This window comes from Nothobranchius furzeri, chromosome 19 (genome assembly GCF_043380555.1).
Source record: "Nothobranchius furzeri strain GRZ-AD chromosome 19, NfurGRZ-RIMD1, whole genome shotgun sequence".
Classification (NCBI taxonomy): domain Eukaryota; kingdom Metazoa; phylum Chordata; class Actinopteri; order Cyprinodontiformes; family Nothobranchiidae; genus Nothobranchius; species Nothobranchius furzeri.
The window spans coordinates 24,764,935-24,789,661 of record NC_091759.1 but is presented as its reverse complement, the minus strand read 5'-3'; the positions used below and the strand labels follow the sequence as shown (position 1 = coordinate 24,789,661).

General features: G+C 45.9%; 1 protein-coding gene across 3 annotated transcripts; it reads left to right on the top strand.

Moving 5' to 3' along the window:
* The first annotated feature begins 120 nt into the window (after window positions 1-120).
* ak2 (adenylate kinase 2) lies at window positions 121-9,347 on the top strand. Of its 3 annotated transcripts, XM_015974134.3 has the most exons (7): window positions 122-331; window positions 973-1,098; window positions 2,713-2,823; window positions 4,569-4,663; window positions 6,131-6,203; window positions 6,810-7,029; window positions 9,177-9,347. In XM_015974134.3, exons 1-7 carry the CDS (start codon window positions 233-235, stop codon window positions 9,182-9,184), a joined length of 732 nt encoding a protein of 243 aa, XP_015829620.1. In that variant the 5' UTR covers window positions 122-232; the 3' UTR covers window positions 9,185-9,347. The 3 variants fall into 3 exon arrangements, with proteins under 3 accessions (XP_015829621.1, XP_015829620.1, XP_054601496.1); XM_015974135.3 differs by lacking the exon at window positions 2,713-2,823 and having other exon boundaries at window positions 121-331; XM_054745521.2 differs by lacking the exon at window positions 9,177-9,347 and having other exon boundaries at window positions 6,810-7,282.
* The last annotated feature ends 15,380 nt before the right edge of the window (window positions 9,348-24,727 follow it).

Sequence of the window (24,727 nt, the reverse complement as noted above, 5' to 3'; positions counted from 1 at the left end):
AGTGACCAAACAAAGTTGTTTGTCAAATCAGCTCTCACACTGGTTGATTGACAACAAAACAAACCAATAAAACGTCGAGATTTTCCCTTTGTGGGCGGGGTTAAAGCGTCCTAATCTAATAGAGGAGGTGGCACGTTCTCTTCCTGGCTAACTTGGCTGAACCGTCAGCAGCTCGGTACCGACAGACTTCGGTAAAGTTTCTGCTCCGGTGTCCCCCCCTCCCAGCACCGTCATGGCCCCCAGCACGCAACTTAAAGAGGCGATAGCCGACGTACAAGAGGGCATCCGCGCTATCCTGCTCGGCCCTCCCGGCGCCGGGAAGGGGACTCAGGTGAGGCTCGCGGAATGCTAATGGGGCTTTTAGCCGTTAGCTTAGAGAAGAGTGGTGCGCATGCTCGGTGTTGATGCTAATGCTAGCCTGTTTGTCTTTTTAAATGTTGGAATTTAGTTCATCTTGAATGTTTGTTGCTTCCTGAGATTGGGTTTGGTTTAATATTAATGCTGTAATAATTTAGTAAGTTAGTTAATGTAATCCGTGTTGTAGCCCTGCTAGTTTCATTGATGTAACAGGTTGGTTATACTAACATCTGAATTAATGCGTGAAATTTAAACTTCACAAAAAGCCATTTTAATGTTCAAATCTGGGATTTATATTCCAAACCAGAGCTTGAGATGTTCTGATCCCAAACTTTAGTTTCAGAAAGGTGGCGAAGCACAGAGTCCACTCTAAAGAACCCAGGTTCTCTGTTGCATTCATCAGGATGTGTTGAGACTTTTACAGAGATGTAGCTTCACAGGAGAGAACAAACGTCACCAGTTACTTTCATTAAAATGTTAGTTTCCTGTCTGTTATGTTAATGTCTGTTACCAACTTTGACCTAAAGCTAATCTGTGTATTTTTTTAGGCCAAAGTAAGTTAAATGTTATATTTGTGACCCAGCAGTGACCGAAAGTCTGTCCCACCTCCTGCAGGCCCCTCGGTTAGCAGAGAAGTACTGCGTGTGCCACCTGGCCACCGGAGACATGCTGAGGGCCATGGTGGCATCCGGCTCCGAACTTGGCAAGAAGCTGAAGGAGACGATGGACTCGGGCAAGCTGGTACGTTTCCCTCCGCTGCAGCTGAAGCAGGATCGATGTGTGTGTTTAATAGTATCAGAGACGGAGAACCATGCTGATTTAAGGCAACACGACATCTGATTTAGTGAATCTTCTAAACTTTTGCTGCTACTTTCATCACTTCCGGATTTCGCTGACATTTCAATATCGGGCTCTTAGGAATTTTCCCAACAAAAGTTCCAGAGGGAGTTTTGCTTTCTGAAACTAGTTCTTGTGTGGAAACCGCTCCGGTGTCTGAACCGTCTAGTGTGGCTTGCTTCATCACGTTCCCTTCTGCCAAATTCTTCCTCGTGACATAAGTCCTTGAACAAGTTTGTGTGAGGCAGTCTTGGGCGGTATACCGGTTCATACTGAAAACCAGTGTTTATTTTGGTTATGATATGAATTTTTCACATACCGCTGAATGGCCTAGACAACGTACAGAACGTCTGTAGTAGGAAAGTGTTTCAGCGGGGACTCATTTCACTGCTACACACAAACACCACAGAGTGGTGAAACCAAGAATGGCGGCTGGCGGGAGCTGTCATGGCGACTTCGAACGCAGAAGAACTTATTCCAAAAAGAGGAGCCACGTCTGTTGTTTGGAGGTTTTTCGGGTTTAGAAGTTCGGACGTGGAGCAAACGACTATTATATGCAAATGCTGTCGAGGAACGGTGGTAGCCGGCGGGGGTAACACCAGCAACTTGCTTCATCACCTCAACCGTAAACACGTCTTGGAATACCGAGAATGTCTCAAGCTTCGATCTGCACCCTCCACCTCCAAGGCTTAAACGGCTAGTATTATTATGTTAGCTATGCATTTAGCCGCCTGTGACTACTGGACATGGACAAACTGGTATTCTGCACAAGAAGGTAAAATGGGCTATTTGAGGCCACTCTAGTGCAATTATTTTCTTATAGAAGTAATCACGGCCTTGTGAAAAATACCATCAAATACCGTAAAACCGAAATAATAAAAAATAATCCGTGATATTAAAATTTAGCCATACCGCCCAGGTCTAGTGTGAGGATGTCTTAGTTTGTCCCTAAAAACCTCAGAAACCGTAAAATAAATATCCGTGTGCCACAGCAGCTGTTCCTGACTCGCCCATTGAAAAGATTCGCTCTCCGTTCTGACGGCGGGTCGCTGCCCTCTCTTCAAACTTCCTGTTTGTGTTCTTGTGGGAATATTTCTTAGAGACAGAATTAGTTTGATGGTGAGTGCTTCGTCACAGCCTGGGTGTTTAGGTCCTCCAAGCTGGAAAAACAGGAGTCCAAACTCGTCAAAGGGATCTATTTTAATGTTGAAACAGGATTCTTGTGGATCCCGACGAGTCCGGACAGGAAGAGCTGAACGTGGATAGGTGTCGCTCCCTGGCTGGATGTTTCTTCTACTCTCACATCTGGGTTATCAGTTTAAATTCAAACCCGGCCCGTTTTCTGAGTAGGTGTGAACCCGGTAACCTCGGCAGGATGGAGGCTTACGCTGCTAGTGTTTAACGTGTTGTAGAGGCCCAGAACCCCCCAAGGTGCTTTACAACACAAGTCACTCACACTGATGGTGGCGGTAGGGAAGGACGAAGGAGAGGAGTTCTGATGAGTAAATGTTCTCACAGGTCAGTGATGAGATGGTGGTGGAGCTCATCGAGAAGAACCTGGACACGCCCCCCTGCAGGAACGGGTTCCTGCTGGACGGATTCCCGCGAACGGTCAAACAAGCAGAGATGGTCGGTGTTCCTGTATTTATGTATTTATATGAGTTAACCTGACGAGGTTAGAAGGAACCTTTGGGTGTTTAATAAATGATGCACACCAGTAGAGCTGAAACAACTAATCGATTTAATCGATTATAATCGATTATTAAAATAGTTAACAACTTTTTTAGTCATCGATTAGTTGTTTAATAATCATATTTTACCGCATAAAGTCTATTTTTTACCACAATCTGACATCGGTTACAAGCTGTTAAATTTGCCGCCAGTCTGTGGCAGTAATGAGCCACTGATCTACCAGTGGAGCCGTAGAAGAAGAAATGAGCCAATGGGTGCCCTCGGTTTTCATGACGTATCACGTTACTGACGCTCATCTTGCTGTGAGAAAATGGCGGAACAAGAGGAAATACGGAAGAAAAATAGAAGCGACAAAACTGAAGAGAAACCCCGGACAAAAACCTCACGAGTATGGGAGCACATTTGAGACGAAAGCATGTGGGGGCTGATGCAGCAGAGGAAGAGCACCGCGGTCAAGTGAGCCGTCATTTGGAAGAGCCAGCCCGGTAAGTAACAGAAAATAAACAAGCTGGACTTAGTGTTTTAGCTGAGTTCGTTATAGTGGATGTTAAACATGTTTTTTTGCCGCGTCAGTCTGCGGTGTTCTACTTCTGATTGACTAGATGCAATCGTGAATCTCCTCCGTGTTGTGTATCATGCGCTTGCCAAATTTAGCACGTCTGTTTATAAGAATGTTCTCGTTAAGAGAAAAACGGCACAAACCCATAACTATGTTCCTCATTCAAAAAAGGACAACTCCGCGGAGAAAAATATACAGACAAGCTGTGTCCAGGTGAATATAACGCGGCATAGTTGTACACTTTCAATTTTTAAATACAGGAGAAATTCAGAAAAAGTCATTTTTTTACTATTAAAAGGCTGTTTTACTATCTAACGCTGTAAAACGCCTCACAACACATTTTTATCATGTTTCTTAAACAGTATTACACAAAATAAACATTTTTCACATTTCTCTGGCTAATTTAAACACTCCCGACTCAAAGTAAAAACCTCATGAGCTTCTTACTTAGAGCTTTTTAATAGTAAAAATGTTTTACTTTTTTTCTGAATATCTCCTGTTGCGGGCTATTTTGTAGAACGTAACCCTCAAAATAAATGATCACTGTATATTGTTAATTAATTCAAATAATATAATATTGATTTAGTGTTGTAGTGTGTGTGCTGCTTTATTTTATATGTGTACTTATTTCAGTCTATTTGTGTTTCTTATGCAGAAAAAAACAAGCAACGATGGACAACTACATGGGGAAGAAGACACTCACCCCCCAGCAATTCATACCACTTACAAACTCTATTCTAAACATGCTGGTAAAAGACATGAGGCCACTATCCATGGTGGAAGGAGCAGGCTTCCAGCTAATGCTAAAAATTATTCTGGACTGATATTTTGCACTGTTTAGCTCATTTTATACTGCTGACTGTGTTCATGTGCAATAAAATAGATTGCAGTCAACTGCACAATTCTCTTATGTTTTTTTGTTCTTAACTGAAATGCATCCATCACTTGTATAGGTTAAATAGCTAAACAATAACAAACCGATTAATCGATTAATCGAAAAAATAATCGACAGATTAATCGATTATGAAAATAATCGTTAGTTGCAGCCCTACACACCAGAACAGATTTCAGTTCTTCGGTTTTCTGATCCGTCTGACTTCCTGTTTACGTTTCTGTCCCTCAGCTGGACGACATGTTGGACAAAAGACAGGAGAAGCTGGACTCTGTGATCGAGTTTTCTGTGGACGACTCTCTGCTGGTCCGTAGGATCTGTGGCAGGTAGGAGGCACCAGAGAAGGTTTCCACGGCTCCGGGGCCTTTTCCATTAGATCTGTCCCAGAGTCGGTGTTTAAACCGGCTGTTGGTTGGACTAAGTTATGTGCTGTTTCTAACCTGGCCAGCAGGTGTCGCCGTCGTGTTAAAATGAAGATGGGAGCCGATTCAGAAACGGCTGTTCCCAGCTGATGTTGCCTTTGTGTGACTTTGTGGAGATTTCTGGAGGAGGTTTGAGTTTTATTCCCATCGGCAGAACCTCAGCGCGTGTGCACCAATCACGATTTACCTGGAAAACCAGCAACACCTGGCCAGGTCAGTGACAACTCACTGGTGCGTTAGATGAGCTGATGTGGGCGGACGCGTCTGGGACGGAACGATAGCAGACGAGACGAGCCAGGCGTGAACGTCAGATCCTCGGTGACACCATCAGAACATCACAGCTGCTCTTCTGGTTCTGCTGGTGACTCGTGAGGCTTCAGAGATGTGGAGAGTCAGATGTTTGTTTGGTTTTTGATGATGAAATGGGTTTAATCATCAAAGAGGCAGAATTTACTCTATTTTATACTTTAATTTCTCTAAAATGAACTCGACTTTGTTCTGAAGATTAAAGTAGAAAAACGGTTTTTATGTTTTTATTACTTGGAATCAGAAGTGGTTGAAACCCAGATCTGTCCTTGTTTAGTACCAACCAGGTTTTCCTGGCAGCGGTCCGGTTCCAGGTTTTCCTGGCAGTGGTCCGGTTCCAGGTTTTCCTGGCAGCGGTCCGGTTCCAGGTTTTCCTGGTAGCGGTCTGGTTAAGCTGCTCAATAACGTTTGGATTATTTAATCTCAACTTTAACTTGGTGACTCAAACCGATGAACAGAAAGCTCCAGAGTCGGCTCGTTTTATTCTGATCTGGTCGTATCTTCAGACGTTTATCAGACCCCATCACCTGTAGCTGTAGCTCCGCCCACACTGGGACACGCCTCCATGCTTCAGCTCTGGTCCAGTTTCAGCAGCACGGTTCACGCCAAACCACCAGGTGCTGCTTTTCGTCTCTCTGTCCTCGTCTCTCTCTGTCCTCGTCTCTCTCTGTCCTCGTCTCCTTCTCTGTCCTCGTCTCTGTCTCTGTCCTCGTCTCTGTCTCTGTCCTCGTCTGTCTCTGTCCTCGTCTCCTTCTTTTTGTCCGTCTCTGTCCCTGTCTCCATCTCTGTCCTCGTCTACGTCTCTCTGCCTCCGTCCCTGACTGGAGGCTGGCCGACGGTTTCCTGGAACGGATTCTTTAGACGATGTGAAATCTGCCGCCGTCCTCCTCCTCAACCACGTTCCACAATCTGAGCCCAGTTAGAACGGCGCTCCGTCTCTCTGCCGACGTCAGCGGCTGCTTCAGGTCTCAGTAGGACATCATGTGGGACGCGGGAGGACAGTGAAGTAGTTGGTGAGTCACTGCTGGTTATCTAACCCTGACCCTGCTCCCTGTGTCTCCTCAGACTAATACATCAGCCCAGCGGCCGCTCCTACCACGAGGAGTTCAACCCCCCCAAACAGCCCATGAAGGACGACGTAAGTCCTCCCAGCATCAGCCCACCTGGAGACATGTCGACTAACCCCTCTAGAGTTTAGGAGGTTCTTCCACCCAGCTGACCCGCGTTCAGTTAGAACAGGACAACATGAGCCACGACTCGTCCTTTTGCTCCTCGTTTAACTCCAAGCTTAGAGATGACCTTCCCACGGGGAGTCCAGGACTCTGTGGGCCTCCTGGAGAGACGCGAACACCGAACGTTTTATGTAGCGAGACTTCAGTAGGTGCTCTCTAGTTTAGACGAGGTCCTGGTCCACCAGCGAGATGTTCTGATGGAGCCCAGCAGGTCTCTAGAAGAACCGTTCTGGTTGAGTTTACTGGATCTCAACTCTAAAGAGCCGTTTCGGGTCAGCTGGTTGATCTCTGCATTTGTGTTAGCGGTAAGAGCTTTTAGAGGTTCGAGCTGCTCCTCAGGGCCTTTCATCTCGTTCTGTTCATCCCACGGGTTCAGATTACGCCGCTTTAATCTGTGCTTCATGACTAATCTGGATAGGGGTGAGATCAAACTAAAACTTGCCTCGGTTAAGAGCTAGATTAGAGTTTTTAAAGCGTCTTTTCACCCGTTTGTGTTTTGGTTTTGCTCTCAGGTGACGGGGGAGCCGCTCATCCGGCGCAGCGACGACAACGAGACGACGCTGCGCTCCCGCCTGTCCGCCTACCACCGGCAGACCTCCCCTCTGGTGTCGTACTACAGCGCCCGGGGTCTGCACACCGCCGTGGACGCCTCGCAGAACCCCAACGTCGTCTTCGCCTCCATCGTCGCCGCCTTCAGCGCCGCCGCAGAAGCCCCGGCTCGCGCCTCCGCCTGTAAAGACCGTGTGATCTTCGTTTAAACCTTTTCCCTTCCTCTTTCCTGTTCCGCCGGCTCTTTTCCCTCTGGGATGGAGGTGTGGTGTTTTTGCTTCCTGTTTTAAAAACGGCGGAGGAGCGAAAGTCGACCCGATCGATCAGCGCGATGGCAGTAGTCCAGATTAACGGTTCTGACCATCTTCACAAGGTTTTTCCACGTCGTCTTCTTTAGCGTGGTGACTCTGGGTTTGGATCCGTCCTCCGTGTTTTCCTGCAGACTCGAATGCATCAGCAGCGGTTTTCAGTGACCTGTGACTTGTTTACACCCGCTCATGTGACTCGTGAGGCTCCTGATAGCTTGAACAGGAGCTGTTTTCATTAGAAATCTAAAAATAAGTAGTTTCCTTCCCTTTTAGTCGGCTCCGGTTTGAACCGGAATGTGTTTAAAACTCGTTTTTGCTCCAAATCCAACAGAAGCAAACTTTAGATCCCGACGTCAGACTTGTATTTAATACATCAAAGTAAAACTTAAAGCTATAGTTTAGTAAGGACACCGGTAGCTGAACGGAGTTTGTGCTCTGCTACTAAGGCAGGTTAGTTATGCCGGTTCTGACCCGATTCTGCCCTTCCAGACAGTCCTTTAGATCTTTAAACAGCCGCTGCTGGATTTAAAACCTCCCTAAAGGTTGTTGCTGCGTTTCTAAACAGTTAAAAATGTAGATTTCTGCTCTTTGGTGGATTTGCCGTCTCTCGCCTTCCCCTCGTTAACGACGTCACATCGCCGCCGCCCCAGATGCGTTACTCTGGCCCGGTTCAACTGCTGGTTCTGCTGGAGAGCGGTGTTCAGAGCTGTGACGCGTCTGCACGTGAAAACCTTTCTGACGAGTCCCACCTGTTCGTCCACCAGCGCAGTGATCAGAGTAGTCCACCGTCTGCTGCTGCCCGCTCTGCCCTCAGGTGACCCCTCCTCATGTTCAGGTCCGTGAGCCTTTCTAGGAAACGGACCTCATCTTCTTCTGTTTCCTGAGAAACGACGTCACATCGGTGATTTCCTGCTGCTCACTTCCTGTTTATAAAAACTGGTGTGAAACGTGTGTTTATAGATTCGTAGTCTGAGTGGAGGTTCGTTTCAGCGGTAGATTATAATCTGGCTCGCCTATAGCAACCTGAACAGGTTGTTTTAATCCGGACGTCCTCCGCCGGGGCCTTTAAGGCCTCACAGCGGCAAACGTTTACTGGCTTTAATAGAAAATCACCAAAACCTTGTTTTGCTGAGCAGATTAAATAAATAAACCAGATTAAATCACTTTAGCGTTTTTAAAACCAACGATTCCTGCTTGTTGGTTTTGGCCCCCGACGCCTGCTGATGCTAACATAAACGGCTGTTAATCTCAGCGCTCCAGATGTTTATTGTGCTCTTCAGCCTCTGGTTGGTTCAGATTAAAGATTTTTGGCTTCTACATAATTAGTAGAATTTGAGTCATTTTTCAGCTTGAACCTCCAGAGTTAATCTCAGATTTGAATGTTTTATTTCTTCTGCTGTCCCGTGGTTTTAGCTGATCGGGGTGAACACACGTGTGTGTGTTTAGATGTGTGTGTTTAGATGTGTGTGTGTGTGTGTGTGTGTGTGTGTTTAGGTGTGTGTGATTCTGCTGCTGCGGGACTTCCAGCACCACCGTAGCCGATTCCAGCTAATCTCAAACCAAAATTCCCAGAATATAATCTAATGTAAACAAATCTAATTCTGAAAGTTGAAACTTCCACGTGGAAGACGGCTTATGCTAGGGTAACTGCTAATGCTTTCCTTTGTCCTGCTTCAACGGAACAGGAAGTGAAACAGGAAATGGTGAAAAGCGCGTTTCCGTGTGGTTTTCATCTACTGTTGGAGGTCAGCGGCACCTTGATCAGGATCAAAGGGTTCCGACTGAGAAAAGACCAACGCTTTAATCCAACTGATTTGTTTTGGTGTGAACTTTGACCCCTCGCTGACCCTCCTACTTCCTTCTGCCTCCTCTGAAGTTTTTATTTCCTGATTTAAAAAAAAATTCTTTGACGTTTGAAGCCTTTCCCCACCTGAGGAGGCTGACTGGACCCAACAGAACCGTTTATTGTTCTGGATTGTTGACGACACTGACTCAGAACCTTCTCTTCCCGTTTTCTTGCAGCTGGTTGAATCCCGAGCCGAACCTCTTCCTCTGAGCCGAGCGAACGGAGGGAAAAGGCAGATGAAAGTTAGTCGTGCTGTTGAACTTTATCTTCGGTCCAAACCTTTTTATTTCCGTCAGATTATGATGAAAATGAGTGAAACCACCAATAAACACCTGGCTTTTCCACGACCGTGACTAAAGTGTTTCTGGTTATTAATGTGTTGATGCACATCTCAGCTTTTTATGAAAACGTAGGAACCACATCCTCCGTACGTGAGTTGGATACCTGATGCTGATCCTGGTTCAGTCTTTACAAATCTGTTCATTACAAAAAGCTATGAATTTAAAACGGTTCATGATTTCCATCGTGATGTTTTCTACAAACAACATATGGAAAATGTAAATAATTAGAATGAAATAGGAAAATGTTGATTTTGGTGTTGGTGGGTCAGATCAGTATCTGATATATCTCCATATAACTTATGGAACAAGGAAATGAAATGAGGGTTATTTTTGATGTTAATCAACTATCTGAGATCCTGGAAAACTTTTTTTTTTACCTTACGAGTGCTTGAATGTGACATGGCTAAGGGAAGCCCTAGTGTTCTGGTTCAAGTAAACACCTTTAATGTTTTACAATTTTATCACTTTAAAGGACAGAAAACTGTTATTCACATTTTCAAACATTCACCTAAATAAATCGGAATAACGAGACAAAATGTATTAAATACAGTTAAGCGCTGTTCTATGTCATCGGTTAGCCAACACAACCCGGCTCACCCCTTGAGTTACAGAAAAACTTGAGTTTGTAAAAATGACTAATTTTAATGTATTTCTGGTTTGTTTTTGATTCACAGTAAAACTTTATATTTTATCCTTTCTTTGAGCTTTTTGGTTCATTTTAGCTCAAATGTTATTTCTACGAATTTAAATGCCAGTGGGTGGAGTTTTCATCTGACGTCATGACGTCACCGCCTGGGTTTACATCCTTGACGTCAGCGGAGCGCGCTGCAGAGTTTCTACCGGAGCTCGGGGCGAGCAGAGGCCGCTGTTTCCTCCAGCAGCTCCCGGAACCGCACAGCAGGGACCCGGCCTCCGAGGACCGGGATGGCACCGTCCGGACCGGTGAGTTACCCGCTTCCACTGACGTCACCGGTCTACTGCATCCGTCCGGGTCAGAACTACCCAAAGCACCGGGCCGAGGCCGCGTAGGACCGGGTCAGCTGTTTGATGGTTACCGGTCCGGTATCAGGCAGTTCGGGAGAATCAGCTGTCTGAAAACAACCCAGAACTACAAATACTCATAATGGACCAGAACCAGTTCCGGTTCTCCGTTAAACCGCTCCAGAAGCGGACGTGCTGTGATTCTCCTCAGAAACCGGAAATGTAGACCAGCTGATCTGATGCTGCAGCAGGAAGTAAAAGTCCAGCCAGCTGAGAGTTCTGATGTGGGTGTGGTGTTGCCTCCGCCATCATCATCATCATCATATAAACGATGTAGCGCTTCAGGAAAAGTTCTAACCTTAAATCAGCAGTTTGAGCCCAGACCGTCTGGTTCTGATCTCATCAGTGACGTTTCAGGCCTGTTTAACCAGTGGTCATATTGTTTTGGCCCAGCTTTAAACGGAATCACACATTTCCCCTTAAGGCTGAGGTTTATTCTAATGAAATTATTGTCTCACAATAATGTATGAAACCACCTGACCATGAAAATGAACTGGTTCTGGTTTTAGGGCCGATACCGGCGTTCTGCGCTGGTTTAACCAGGTTCCAGTAAGCCCAGCTCTTCACCGGGCTGTGGAGCAGTAAGGAGTTTCTGTAGGTTCTCAGATGTTCTTCCGGGTTCTCCGCTCCACCCGTGAGTCCCAGCGGGGCCTCGCCCTCGCGTCTCTGGAACATTAAATAAACTTTCTGTTACTTGTCTGAGTTTAGTTTCTGACTGACGGTGAGAACGTGCAAGAAATGTAACTTTGGGAAGTGTTGGAGACCAAAATGGGATTAAGATTAGCACAAATGGAGATTAGGACACCCAGATGCCGTGTTACTGCGGCCAGATGTAGAAATGTAGGGAGAGGGAAGTCTGGTCCCCCTGCGACTCGACCCTGAACACCTCTGGTTAGGTGGTATCTGGTATCGGCTCGCCGTTCTCAGATTAGATCTACACACACCATGATCTGCTCCAGCCGGTGAAGATCCGTTCTACATAAATACTGTCGTCACTTTGCTTTTTCTGTCTATAATATAAAAGTAAATGTATAATAATCATCCTTTTGGAAGGTTGCGGGTTCGAGCCCCACTCGGCTTAGTACTGTTGTGTCCTTGGGCAAGACACCTAACCCACCTGCTGGTGGTGGTCGGAGGGACCGGTGGCACCAGTGCTCGGCAGCCTCGCCTCTGTCGGCGCGCTCCAGGGCAGCTGTGGCTACATCGTAGCTCATCCCCACCAGCGTGTGAATGTGTGAATGACTGATTGTGTTGTAAAGCACCTTGGGGGGCTCCAGGACTCTAGAAGGCGCTGTATCAAATCCAAAAACATCATTTTAAGTTGAGTGGTTTTCTTCCTGGCCTTAAAGAGCAAGTAACGCCTACATTAACTGTTTTAGCTGCTGACCTGCACAGACGAGTGTCTAACGGTGCTGTACACGTGTGTAATCATTAGCGTGGCCGCTTACTCTAAATGTAATACTTCAGCCCAAAACCATTATTCCATCTCCATCTTCAGGTTAAAACGGCTCCACATTCATGTAGGACCAGCTGTGGCTGATGGCTGAGCTGAAAAACGTGACGTCGTCAGCAAATGGCTGCACTGCACTGGTCTCCAGGTGAGGCAGCCACGCCTCCACCTGGCTCAGCCGCTCACCTGCTGATACGACACGTTAGCGCTCGGAGCCGCTCAAACGCCCTCCTCTCCTTTCCATCTAATGGTGGTTAACAGGAAATGCTGCAGAATCTGTCTGCTCTTCTCCTGAGTGGTAAGTCTACTGTGAGCACGCGCTCGTTAACTAGTTTTTAGACCGAGTCTCCGACAGCACGCGAGGGGGGGGGGGGTGCGGTCTACGGCTGCCTCAGTGCCGCTCTCTCGGTCCGCCAGGAGACGCCTCTTTCAGAAGCGTTTTCCCAACAGGAAGTGTGGATGAAACACGTCGCCACCCATGCCTTGACCCTCACTTTAAACACCGTTCCTGACCAGGTTACAGATCCAGAACCTTGAAGCCGTACTTTGGAGTTTTTCCAGGTTCTGGTTGTGCTAGACCTGGGCCCGGTCCAGACCAGGTTTAGGTTTCCTGTTGAAGCTCTGAGCTTCAGGTTCCTGTGAATCACCGCCTCTGTTCTCTTGCGTTCTGACCCTGACTTGTGGCTTTGTGCCGCTGTTTCCTCCCAGAAACCCAAGTCCTCTTGTCCACTTCACCACTGTTACCAGTCGGGCCTTCGTCTCTGTGAGGAGGAGGAGGAGGAGGGATGAAGCTCCGAGCCTTCGTGGCTCCTGCAGGCAGGACATTAAACATTCTGCAGCTCAGCAGTGCAGCTCCTGAACGCTCCTCTATTTTTATAGCAGCTCCCAGCCCCAGTGTGTGTGTGTGTGTGTGTGTGTGTGTGTGTGTGTGTGTGTATGTGTGTGTGTGTGTGTGTGTGTGTGTGTGTGTGTGTGTGTGTGTCCAGATATTTAGATAAAGAGCTAAATAGTGGTTGTGTACACCTCTGATCTGCTGATACTGATTCATCACAAACAACTAAAATTAAAGACCAAGTTCACTGAAAAACCAGACTTGGTATTTTTGAAATATAGTCAGTCACTCTGAGGGTTTCATGCAGGCTGAACATGAAAATAGTCTCCTACACCTACCTCCTGCTTTAGCTTCTGATAGAAAACAGATGGTGAAACTCTAGGATAGAAAATCCTGACAGATCTACGTCACCCTGTCACTAACATTCATGGATTCACCCGTCTGGACTCACGACGGGGAAGGCTGTTATTGGTTTAGCGTCCAGGAAACAGCAGAGAACGTCTCAGCTAGTAGAAGCTAACCGTTAGCATTAGCTACTCCACCTCTGAGCAGAACTCCTCCAGGCTTGTGTTATATGTGGAGATAGAGCATCATTGTGCAAAGCAGAACCAGCAGTAGAGTTGTGTTGCTGTTAGCCAATCAGAGGAGAGATGTCCTGATATCAGGAAGTAAGACTCCAGATCTGGGTGTGTTCAGCCCCTCTCTGATCTGGCTAACTTCTGGTTCCTGAAACAGGAGCTCCAGAGCTTTTTCATTTACACTAGAGACCTCTGCAGATGTGGTGAGAAAACTAGTGAATATGATCTTTATAAGAAAACCATACTTAAAAAATTATTCTGATAAGTTAAATTCTGATTCTGGAAGATAAAACATTAGCATAGCACGTAGCGGTGGTGAGTTCAAAGAAAGGGGAAAAATGTTGGAATATTTAAGACCTGGATCAGGATTTCTATTATTTAACCGAAGTTTCCTCTTCGCTTGACGCGATTCCTCTTTCTCAGCAGAACATTACCAGTGCTGTAGTACCGGCTCTGCCCAGCAGGGGGCGTGAGGTTCAAGGGCTAAAATACTAGAACACAGAAAGCACTGCTGCTGCTCCTAAAGCTGGCACACATTTATTTATAATATAATTAACATTTCCTCGTTATAACATAACCTCACATCACACGTCAGACACCTCCTAGATTATCTACACCCGCCAGACATGTCGATCTAGTTTCTGATGAAAGTACTAATTCTGTTACAGAGGTAGAGGAACATAGAAATAGAGGTACCAGATAGGTTTCATCATGTTTGAGGGTCAGACTGGTTCATCAGGTTAAAGATAAAATACATTTGGGTTCATTTCACACAAAACCTCAAAAAATCCCAAACAACACGTCGGCTTCAGTTTTAGAACGAGTTTAAATAAAACGATAATAAAAGATTTATGTTTCTGGGAGGAATAGAGCTGGTCCCTCGGCGCCGGGTTCCAGGGAACGGGGAGTGGAAGCGAAGCTAAATTATTCAGCCAATACAATGTTTGGCTGCAACACACACACACACACACACACACACACACACAGATCTGGTTTCCAGGGAAAACTACTCCACCCGGCTGACCCTTCCACAGAATTCCTTCCACCATGGAGTGTTTCCTCAGAACCATCAAAGAGCTTCTTACCGTCGTGTTTGTTTGTTCTTTCCTCCTCGGTTGTTTCTGCTTTTGTTTACGACACAAAGAAATAAAACAGAAACTAACTCTTTCTGATCTGATGACACAAATAATCAGAATCAGCAGACGAGTCTTTTATTAGATCATAAATGTTCCTGTTGGCCTTCAGACACGAAGGGAAAATAGAGTTCCAGTCGAGTCCGTTTTCATTTACTTAACTCTGAAATATCCAAGAAGGAGCTGTTGTTTGTTTGTTTGTTGTTTGTGAAACCGTCGTTTCCTGACAACAGAACAACGGCAGCTTCAGTGGTTTTAACCGGGAACATCAAAGCCCAGAACAACCGGGTCAATGCTTGTTTTTTCTGCTGTCAGAACCAGAGGATGTTCTGAATCTGTTCGTGTTTGGACACGATCCTGATGCTGACTTGGATTAACAGCTGATGGGAAGTCTGGCTTTAACCCCTTAGGTGTCTAAAGATCTAAAGTGTCTGGTTCTGGTTCTGGTTCGTTTAGGTATTTATTCAATGGAGGAGAAATCACTCCAGCTTTATGTCATGATGCCTTCACTGTCCCTGGAAAATGGGAAGTCTGAGCTGTTTCTGAGTCTTGGTTGGAAATGAAATTAAACAACCAGAAAATAAATCCGACTTTATGAGTTTGGAAAAGGGAAACGTGGAAAAAAGTAAAAAACAAAATGTTTAAAAAACTCTACAAACTCTGATGTTAAACTTAATAAAGCAAGAGGATGGTGGAAGTTATTCACCAGAAACTAACTTTTATTAAACAGCTGCTTGTTTATTAAACTCTGAGCTGATTCCCGTCGGTTTCTGAACAGGTTTGTTTACCTCGGCTCGGCTTTCAGTCGATTGTCTCCAATCAGCTGAGCTCTAAAGCACAAACGCTGGAAGGGACCAGCTGTTTGTTTAGTGGCGGAGCACCTGTTCTGTCAGGAGGCCCCAGATGCTCAACCATCAGCCCTCCACCCCTGTCCGCCGCCTGGCCCCGCCCTCTGCACCGCTAAACGGCTCAACTCTGCCACCTGCTGACATAAACAGAAAACTGCAGTCTCCTTGAAAAGGTGAACTCTGGATGTTTATGGTTGCAGCTGAAGAACGAACCTGAACCTGCTGCGTAACTAGAATGGAAAACTGTTACAGAGAAAAAAGTCTTCATAAATAATTTAACGTAAGCGGTGTGTAACGCAATAGACGAGTTTCACGAGCAAACTTCCTACTCCACAGGAGTGTTTCAGGTGCAAAGAAGCAGCAAAGGTGTTCATGTTGTATGAAACGCCGGGTGTGCCACAAACGTGCAAAATGACGTGCGTCTCTCATACGAAAAGTGCACATTGTTAACGAGCAAACAACGCATCACCAACGCATCATCAACTCATTACATACCACCTTTATTTATGTAGCACTTTAAAAACACAGCCATACGGCTGACCAAAGTACTGAACAGTCGCACAATAACAGAGATAAAAACATAAAACAGTACTATAAAATACAGCCAACGATAATAAAAAGGACAAGCCGATAAAAAGTACCAATAAAACCTTACTGTGGAAGATAAGATAAGAGCAGTAAAAGCCAAACTAACAGCTAACTGTTACAAGAAAGGGTAAAATAGTCTGTCTTTAGTCTAGACTTAAAACCTGCCACGGTTGATGCCGGTCGAACTGTGACTGGAAGTTCGTTCCACAGTTTAGGACCCGCGACAGAGAAAGCTCTTTGTCCGCATGATTTGTAACACGCTTTCGGGACCTCGAGGAGCAACAGGCTGGAGGACCTGAGTGTGCGACCAGGAGTATAAATTAAAAGAAGGTCAGATAAGTACACGGGGGGCAAGACCATGAAGGGATTTGAAAACAAACAGTAGCATTTTATATTGGACCCTGAGAGTGACGGGCAACCAGCGAAGGGATTTGAGAACTGGTGTTATATGCTGGCGCCTGTCGGTACGCGTTAGGAATCTAGCAGCTGCGTTTTGAACGAGTTGAAGTCGGGCAAGGGTTGACTTATTGACACCAAGCCCCCACAATGCGGCTCAAAAATTGCAGTTCCACCCTCATCCACTAGGGGCTGGTGTCAGAAGCGAGCAAATCCTCATTGACTCCCATGTTAAAAATACCAATTTCACAGCAGAAATAAACATGTTTACAGCCTGGTACCAGAACATGTTTTAGGTTTAAATGATCTAGTTTACACTCATGACAACTCTGAGGGGGGTGAATTGTTTTCTCACTCTTCTGTTTAAGTGTATTAAAAGCCTAAAATTCTGTATAATTAATGAGCATCCGACCCACGTGACCACAGAGCTAGCTCCGTGGAAAGGCCTCAGTAGAGCCTCGGCCTGGCCTGGAAACTGCTCCGGGATTTAGAGTCTCTGTGTGTGTGTATTCTTGTTTGGATATTATTTGTGCAATTGTTGGACAAAATGACTTGCTGTGGCATTAATTGCACTAATAGAGCGTCCAAGGAGTCTCCACTTCATTTTTTTCGGTAAGTAAAATTATATTTATGTATTTTAGGTCACTGCCGAGCTGAGCTTAGATTTTAACATGTACTGTTTAACCATGAAATGTAAATGTAATAGGGTAAACCCAGTGCATTTAACATAATGCTGCACTTTAGAAAATGGGTTGAAATATAACATGTTGGTGGAGCTGGGTTCCCACTATCGGCTTGAGGAGCTCTCGGGAGACCTCTGTGTTCCACCCGGTTTTACCCAGCGGTCAGCCCGGCGTATCTCTGACTCAGAAGCTCTGGTGTTGTGCACAGTTAACTCCGGTTGTAGCTAGGTTGCCACCTCCGTTAGCTTAGCTCCCACCTCCACGTTAGCTTTGGGTTAGCTTGTAGCTAGTTCGACCGGGTGTCGTCAGTTGATGCCAGCCTTACAGCCCCACCCTCAGCTCCTCCTCTCTTCCCTTTTGTGGAATTGTCTGGGCTTGACGGAACCTGTGACACGGTCAAAATGGCGGTGGTGGCCACCTCCCATTTAGCCTCAAAAACGTGTTATTGGAGCCTATGGAAACCCATTGTCCAATATGTATATGCCGATGATTGACACCCAGCAAAAATGCATTTGAGTAGTCGAGCCTAGATGTGATGAAGGCATGAACAACTGATTCCAAATTTTTTCTAGACAAAACAGCTCTTAATTTAGACGGATGGCGGAGTTGGAAAATACAAGATTTTACGGATTTTGAGAAATAGATGAAAGATCTGGGGTTTGGAATGAGCTAGATCTGACCGGATTAAACAGGATCAGTTCAGTCTTGGAATCATTGAGGCTGCCGCTCATCACCAACGCACCAACAAGGCATCACCAACGCGTCAATAACGTGTCAGCTACGCGTCACCAACGCATCAACAGGCCATCACCAATGCATCTAGAACGCGGAACGCAAATTAAATTAGAAAAATTTGTGAGAATTCAACCAGCAAACAACACGAAAATACCAAGTAAACTACACGTCGTTAATATGCTGTTCACGTGTCATTTCAAATGTAGTTTTTGTGATGTCGGTGCTTTTGGCTAAGGCTAAGCTAGCACCGTTTAGCTCACCTCGCTGCTGATAGGCTGCCAAGACCTTGGGTTAAACCAATGCATCAGGAAAAAGGGGTGGCTGGCCGAACCAATTCCTTGTTGTTTTTTATTTACTGGCGACTACTCGTTCACGTGCACTATTCATGTGAGAGACGCACTTAATTTTGTGCATATTTGGTACATCTGGCATTTGATAATGTTGCTGCGTACCACACCTGGTGGATGTTACTCGACCCTACACATCCTATGTATTTGATATAGCGCCTTCTAGAGTCCTGGAGCCCCCAGGGTGCTTTAATGTTTACTTTAGACTAATGTCATAAATCACTCAATTCAATTCAAAGATGCTTTATTAATCCCAGAGGGAAATTAGTTTCAGTACACACAATTCTGAGCTGTTGTTGGTTTAGCATCCAGGAAGCGGCAGAGAACGGCTCAGCTAGCAGAAGCTAACAACCATTAGCATTAGCAACTCCACCACACAGCAGAACTCCTCCAAGCTTGTGTTGTTTGTGGAGATAGAACATCAATGTTGCAGAGCAGACAGCCAGTGGTAGAGTCATGTTGCTGTTAGCCAATCAGAGGCCAATACTGCCGTGTTCAGCCCACCTCTGATCTGGCTAACTTCTAGTTCCTGAAACAGGAGCGCCAGAGGCTTTTCCTCAGAGATTCACTCAAAGGCATTCATTTATGCTAGACATCACCTGTTTCATTATGGTAAATGGCCTGTATCTGTACTGCACCTTCTAGAGTTCTACAACCCCCCAAAGCCCTTTACAACACAACCGTTTGTTCATACGTTCACACACAACGCCTCAGCTGTCCTGCAGCCGCTGACAGAGGAGAGGCTGCCGATCAGAGGCAGCCAATGAGAGGGAAGAGTCACTCAAAGAGGCAACAACTGCTGTGTGCGTGTGTGTGTGCGTGCGTGTGTCTGCTAGCTGCTACATGTCGGTTAGCCTTGCCCTGCAGCAACTTCACATCAAACAGAACGATCTGTCTCAGGACAGGTGTGTTCAGGTACCTGTAGAAGTCTCTGAGCTCATCTGTTTTCCTCCTCTAAGGAGGACCTGAACTCGGACCAGCAGAACTCATTATGACACTTTTCAACATTCAAGCGAGAAGAAGCCTGATTTAAGTCTGACTGGCGCCCTCTAGAGGCCGTCGCTTGAACACGACCTGCTGCGTCACCGTCCCAGCGGCACATGCAGCCGCTTCACCCTCTCAGGCTCAAAAAGGACGAACAACTAAGTCCTTCAGGGGAACTTCTGAGTTAAAATGCTCATGAAATACTTACGTGGAGTAACCAGGGAGGAAGGTTTTAACGTTGCACATCTGCAACGCCTGCCTCCAGAGGGTTAAAAGCTAAAACCCAGCGGCCATCTTTGATGAGAAGGCCAGGAAGCTCAGAGACGAGCTGCATGTTGGTTTCATCTGATTCCAACTGAACCAAGACGACATTCTTTAGTGCAGAAAACCGATTTCTGGTCAAATTCTTGGTTCTCCTGTTTGGTCTGAGAGCAGCAGAGAAGTAGGAGGAGGAGTGTGGAACAAGGTGTGAGCATGTGGATAACAAATCATGTTCTGAGGCTGTTCGGGTCCATCTGCCAAATAACACACACACACACACACACACACACACACACACACACACACACTCCTGCTCTCAGATGATTATCCTTCCATCGTCTGAATGTGGGGAAACGTCTTCAGGAACCAAACGGATCCGATCCTCTGATGATGGTGTTGGTTCCTGGCTGGTTCTGGAGAAACGTCTTGTTCCTGCAGCTTTAGAGCAAAATGAGTTGGTTGTTGTTGTTGTTGTTGTTTTATGGTAACGAGTTAACACACAACATCTTTTGTTTCAGGGTTGTTTTACATCTTCAGACTCAGGGAGGTGAAAGACCCAAACGTTCTGATGGAGGACTGAAACATCCTGAGGTTGCTTTAGATGTTTATCTCGTCCACACGCTCGATAAAACCTCCTCTCGAATCAACAATCATGACAAGAGCTAGAAATCTAAAAGTAGATTTTACTTATTTTAAAACAGCGGATGTGTTTAGAGGTTAAAGATCAAGTTCACTGAGAAACCTTTTTTTTTTTATCTCGGACCAGTCACTGAGTTTCACATGCAGGCTGAACATGAAATAGTCTCCTACACCTACCTCCTGCAGTAGCTTCTGATAGAAAACAGACGGTGAAACTCTAGGATAGAAAATCCTGACAGATCTACGTCACCCTGACACTAGCATTCATGGAATCACCCATCTGGGCTGCATGGTGGCGCAGTGGTTAGCACTGTTGCCTCGCAGCACGAAGGTCGCAGGTTCGAAACTCGGCTGCGGCCTTTCTGCGTGGAGTTGCGTGTTCTCCCCATGCATGCCTGCGTTTCCTCCGGGTACTCCGGTTTCCCCCACAGATCACAACACGCCCTATAGGTTATAAATTGTAAGTGGCTTTGGATAAAAGCGTCTGCTAAATGAATTAACATAAACATAAACATCTGGACTCACGACGGGGAAGCTGTTGTTGGTTTAGCGTCCAGGAAACCGCAGAGAACGTCTCGGCTAGTAGAAGCTAACATTAGCATTAGCTACTTCACCTTACAGCAGAACTCCTCCAGGCTTGTGTTGTTTGTGGAGATAAAACTTCAACGTTGCAGAGCAGACAGTCAGTGGTAGAGTTGTGTTGCTGTTAGCCAATCAGAGGAGAGATGTCCACATATCAGGAAGTAAGACTCCAGATCCTGGTGTGATTTGCTCACCTCTGATATCTGGAACAGACCTGGGCCTGATTCAGGCCAGATGTGGTCCAGATTTGGCCTGGAAATGGGCCACAGTGGGGCCGGATCGGCATCCAGGTCAGTGCCGGTCCAGTTTTAGCCCAGATTCAGAAAAACAGACACTGGTGTTGGCCCGGTAAGGGACAATGGCCCGGGTTTGCTTAGCAGATCCAGGCCAGCACTTTTGTGGGCTCCAGGCTGGATCCAGCTCTCAGCTCTCTTGAGATGGCTTCCTGCTACTTCCTGAAACAGGAGCACCAGAGCTTTGTTTCCCCACAGAGACCACCGCAGATGAAGAAGCAGTGAACGTCCTCTGTCCCCGTTTGTGAGTTCGCTGACGTTTGACCTTGTGTCACCCTCAGCGCGTCGCCCCGGTTAATGATTTGCATGAGTGAAAACACCTGAGGTAATTTACTCGTCTTCCTCCTGCTGCGTGTTGGAGTTCTGATGAATCTTATCTTCCTCTCATATTTGAAGTATCGGATTACTTCCTCTTTGTCTCGACTCACCTTCAGTCTGAGTCATCAGAAAGTTTCCAGTCAGAAGCTTTTAGTTCGATCAATCCTGATTCTGAAGATGGGAAATGCTGAGTTGAGAAATGATCCTGATTCATCAGACTTTAGTTATTTCAGCTAGATGTTTACGTGAGTGCACCACATTCATGTCCCAGGACTGCACGCAGGCTTCCGTCCGACGCCTGCAGCCGCGTGGATTAAAAGTGTGATTTTGTTTTCCTGCAGAGAACCGAGGATGTCCTCTAAGGGACACCATACCTGCTGACCTTGATGGATTTTCTTGCTAACATCTAAATGAAAACACGAGATTCACTGTAAAAGATTCAGAGTCGTAACGGATTTAAATGTGTTTGAAAAATCCTCTTAAATGATATTTTACAGGAGTTACGTTTATAATCAAACACAAATTAACTCGTCCATAAAGAGAACAGATTTAAAAGCTGAACAAAGTAAATAAGCTCTCAGCTTTAGCCTGTTTACGTCCATGAGATTAGTTTAATTAGCAGGTTTCATTGTTTACTTTAAATACATGTGACCACTAGAGGGCGCAGGTCTGCGGACTAAACAGACGAGTTAGAAACACAAAAAATGTGAAGTCAGACTAGATTAGATTTTAGATCTGTTTGCTGCTCTCTGATTGGTCAGATTATCTCTTTTTTTTCTGTGCGTCATGACCATGACCCCCCACCCCCACCCCCCTTACACACACACACACACACACACACACACACACACACAATCCCCACAGATCACAGTCATATGATTAGTCTGACGCTTACTGGGTCAGCTTCACCTTGTGTGTGTGTGTGTGTGTGTGTGTGTGTGCGTGCGTGCGTGTGTGTGTGCGTGTGCGTGCGTGTGTGTGTGTGTGTGTGTGTGGGGCCTTTGGACATGCGGCTGTAATCAGATTAGTGAACGTTAAGTCAATCAGAGGCTTGGTGGGTTATTTGCTGCTCGGAGAGAGAAAACAGAAAACATCTGCACGGCTGAGTGAGTGAGTCTGTCGTTTTTAACTCGGTTGTGTATCGTGGGTTTTTCTCTATCAGCAACAACATAGTGCTGCACAGCTGTGTGTGTGTGTGTGGGTGTGGGCGGGTGTGTGTGTGTGGGTGTGGGTGTGTGTGGTGTTATTTAAGGACATGAAACACAGCAGCTTCATTTGTTGTAGATGTTATTTGTGAGAGGAACATTCTAACTCCAGCTGCTCATGAACCGCGAACTTCAGCCTGTAATTTAGCAGCAGCTCATAATTAGCATGTGTGTGTTTGAGTAACTACTACTTTTCATGTGTGTGCGTGCATGCGTGCGTGTCTGTGTGTGTGTGTGTGTGTGTGTGTGTGTGTGTGTGTGTGTGTGTGTGTGTGTGTGCACGTACAGCACAGGGAATGAATGCAATGCTCTGTTCATGCGTGTGTGTTTGCAGCTTGTTGTCAGGTTTATTTGTGTTGTTTATGTGACCTCATGTGGAGGTTTGTGATTTTTATTCTTTTGAGTCAAAAGTTTTTAAACGGTAAAAATAAACTGCCACAGGATTATAGCTTAATATACACTGAACAAAAATATAAATGCAACACTTTTGTTTTTGCTCCCATTTTTCATGAGATGGACTTAAAGATCTAAAATTCATTCCAGATACACAATATCACCATTTCTCTCAAACATTGTTCACAAATCAGTCTAAATGTGTGATAGTGAGCACCTCACAGGTGTGCCACATCAAGATGCTGATCCGACATCATGAGTAGTGCACAGGTGTACCTTATACTGCCCACAATAAAAGGCCACCCTGGAATGTGCGGTTTTTTGCTTTATTGGGGGTCTGGGGACTCAGAACCGGTCAGTATCTGGTGTGACCACCATTTGCCTCATGCAGTGCAACACATCTTCTTCGCATAGAGTTTATCAGATTGTCACTCGTGGCCTGTGGAATGTTGGCCCACTCCTCTTCAATGGCTGTGCGAAGTTGTTGGATATTAGTGGGAACTGGTACACTCTGTCGTATACGCCGGTCAAGCACATCCCAAACATGCTCAACGGGTGACATGTCCGGTGAGTATGCTGGCCATGCAAGAACTGGGACATTTTCAGCTTCCAAGAATTGTGTACAGATCCTTGCAACATGGGGCCGTGCATTATCTTGCTGAAACATGAGGTGATGTTCATGGATGTACGGCACAACAACGGGTCTCAGGATCTCATCACGGTATCTCTGTGCATTCAAAATGCCATCAATAAAATGCACCTGTGTTATTTGTCCATAACAGATGCCTGCCCATACCATAACCCCACCACCACCATGGGGCACTCGGTCCACAACATTGACATCAGCAAAGCGCTCACCCACACGACGCCACACACGCTGTCTGCCATCTGCCCTGAACAATGTAAACCGAGATTCATCCATGAAAAGAACATCTCTCCAACGTGCCAGACGGCATCGAATGTGAGCATTTGCCCACTCAAGACTGTTACGGCGACGAGCTGGAGTCAGGTCAAGACCCCGATGAGGATGACGAGCATGCAATTGAGCTTCCCTGAGATGGTTTCCGACCGTTTGAGCAGCAATTGTTTGGTTATGCAAACCAATTGTTTCAGCAGCTGTCTGAGTGGCTGGTCTCAGATGATCTTGGAGGTGAACCTGCTGGAAGTGGAGGTCCTGGGCTGGTGTGGTTACACGTCGTCTGCGGTTGTGAGGCCAGTTGGATGTACTGCCATATTCTCTGAAATGCCTTTGGAGACGACTTATGGTGGATAAATGAACATTCAATGCACGAGCAACAGATCTGGTTGACATTCCTGCTGTCAGCATGCCAATTGCACACTCCCTCAATGCTTGTGTCATCTGTGGCATTTTGCTGTGAGACAAAACTGCACATTCCAGGGTGGCCTTTTATTGTGGGCAGTATAAGGTACACCTGTGCACTACTTATGATGTCAGATCAGCATCTTGATGTGGCACACCTGTGAGGTGCTCACTATCACACATATAGACTGATTTGTGAACACTGTTTGAGAGAAATGGTGATATTGTGTATCTGGAATTAATTTCAGATCTTTAAGTCCATCTCGTGAAAAATGGGAGCAAAAACAAAAGTGTTGCGTTTATATTTTTGTTCAGTGTAATAAAATATAATTAATGTTGATTCATCAGCAGATTATCCATTAAATCAGACGTTAGAGTGCAAAGATACTTTATTACATACAAAAGTATCACTACAAACCAAACTGGTGCTCACTGTAGTCCAGCTATGCTACAAACACTTTGTGTGTTTAACAAACTATCCACATCCACTTCCTGTTTGGTGGCTTTAGCACGGATAATATTAAACAGTCTGTCAGTCAGTAACTAATCTGTGCAAAGTCCTGTTAAAACTAAATGCTAACGCATGTTCTCCAATCAATTCTGTGGCTAGCTTGGGACAGCAGTAGCTCTGGAGGTAGAGCGGGATGTCCAGTAATCAGAAGGTTGCAGGTTCGAGTGTAGCTCATCGCCATCAGCGCGTGAATGGGTGAATGACTGATTGTGTGGTGAATCACTGGGGGGCTGTAAAACACTACAGTG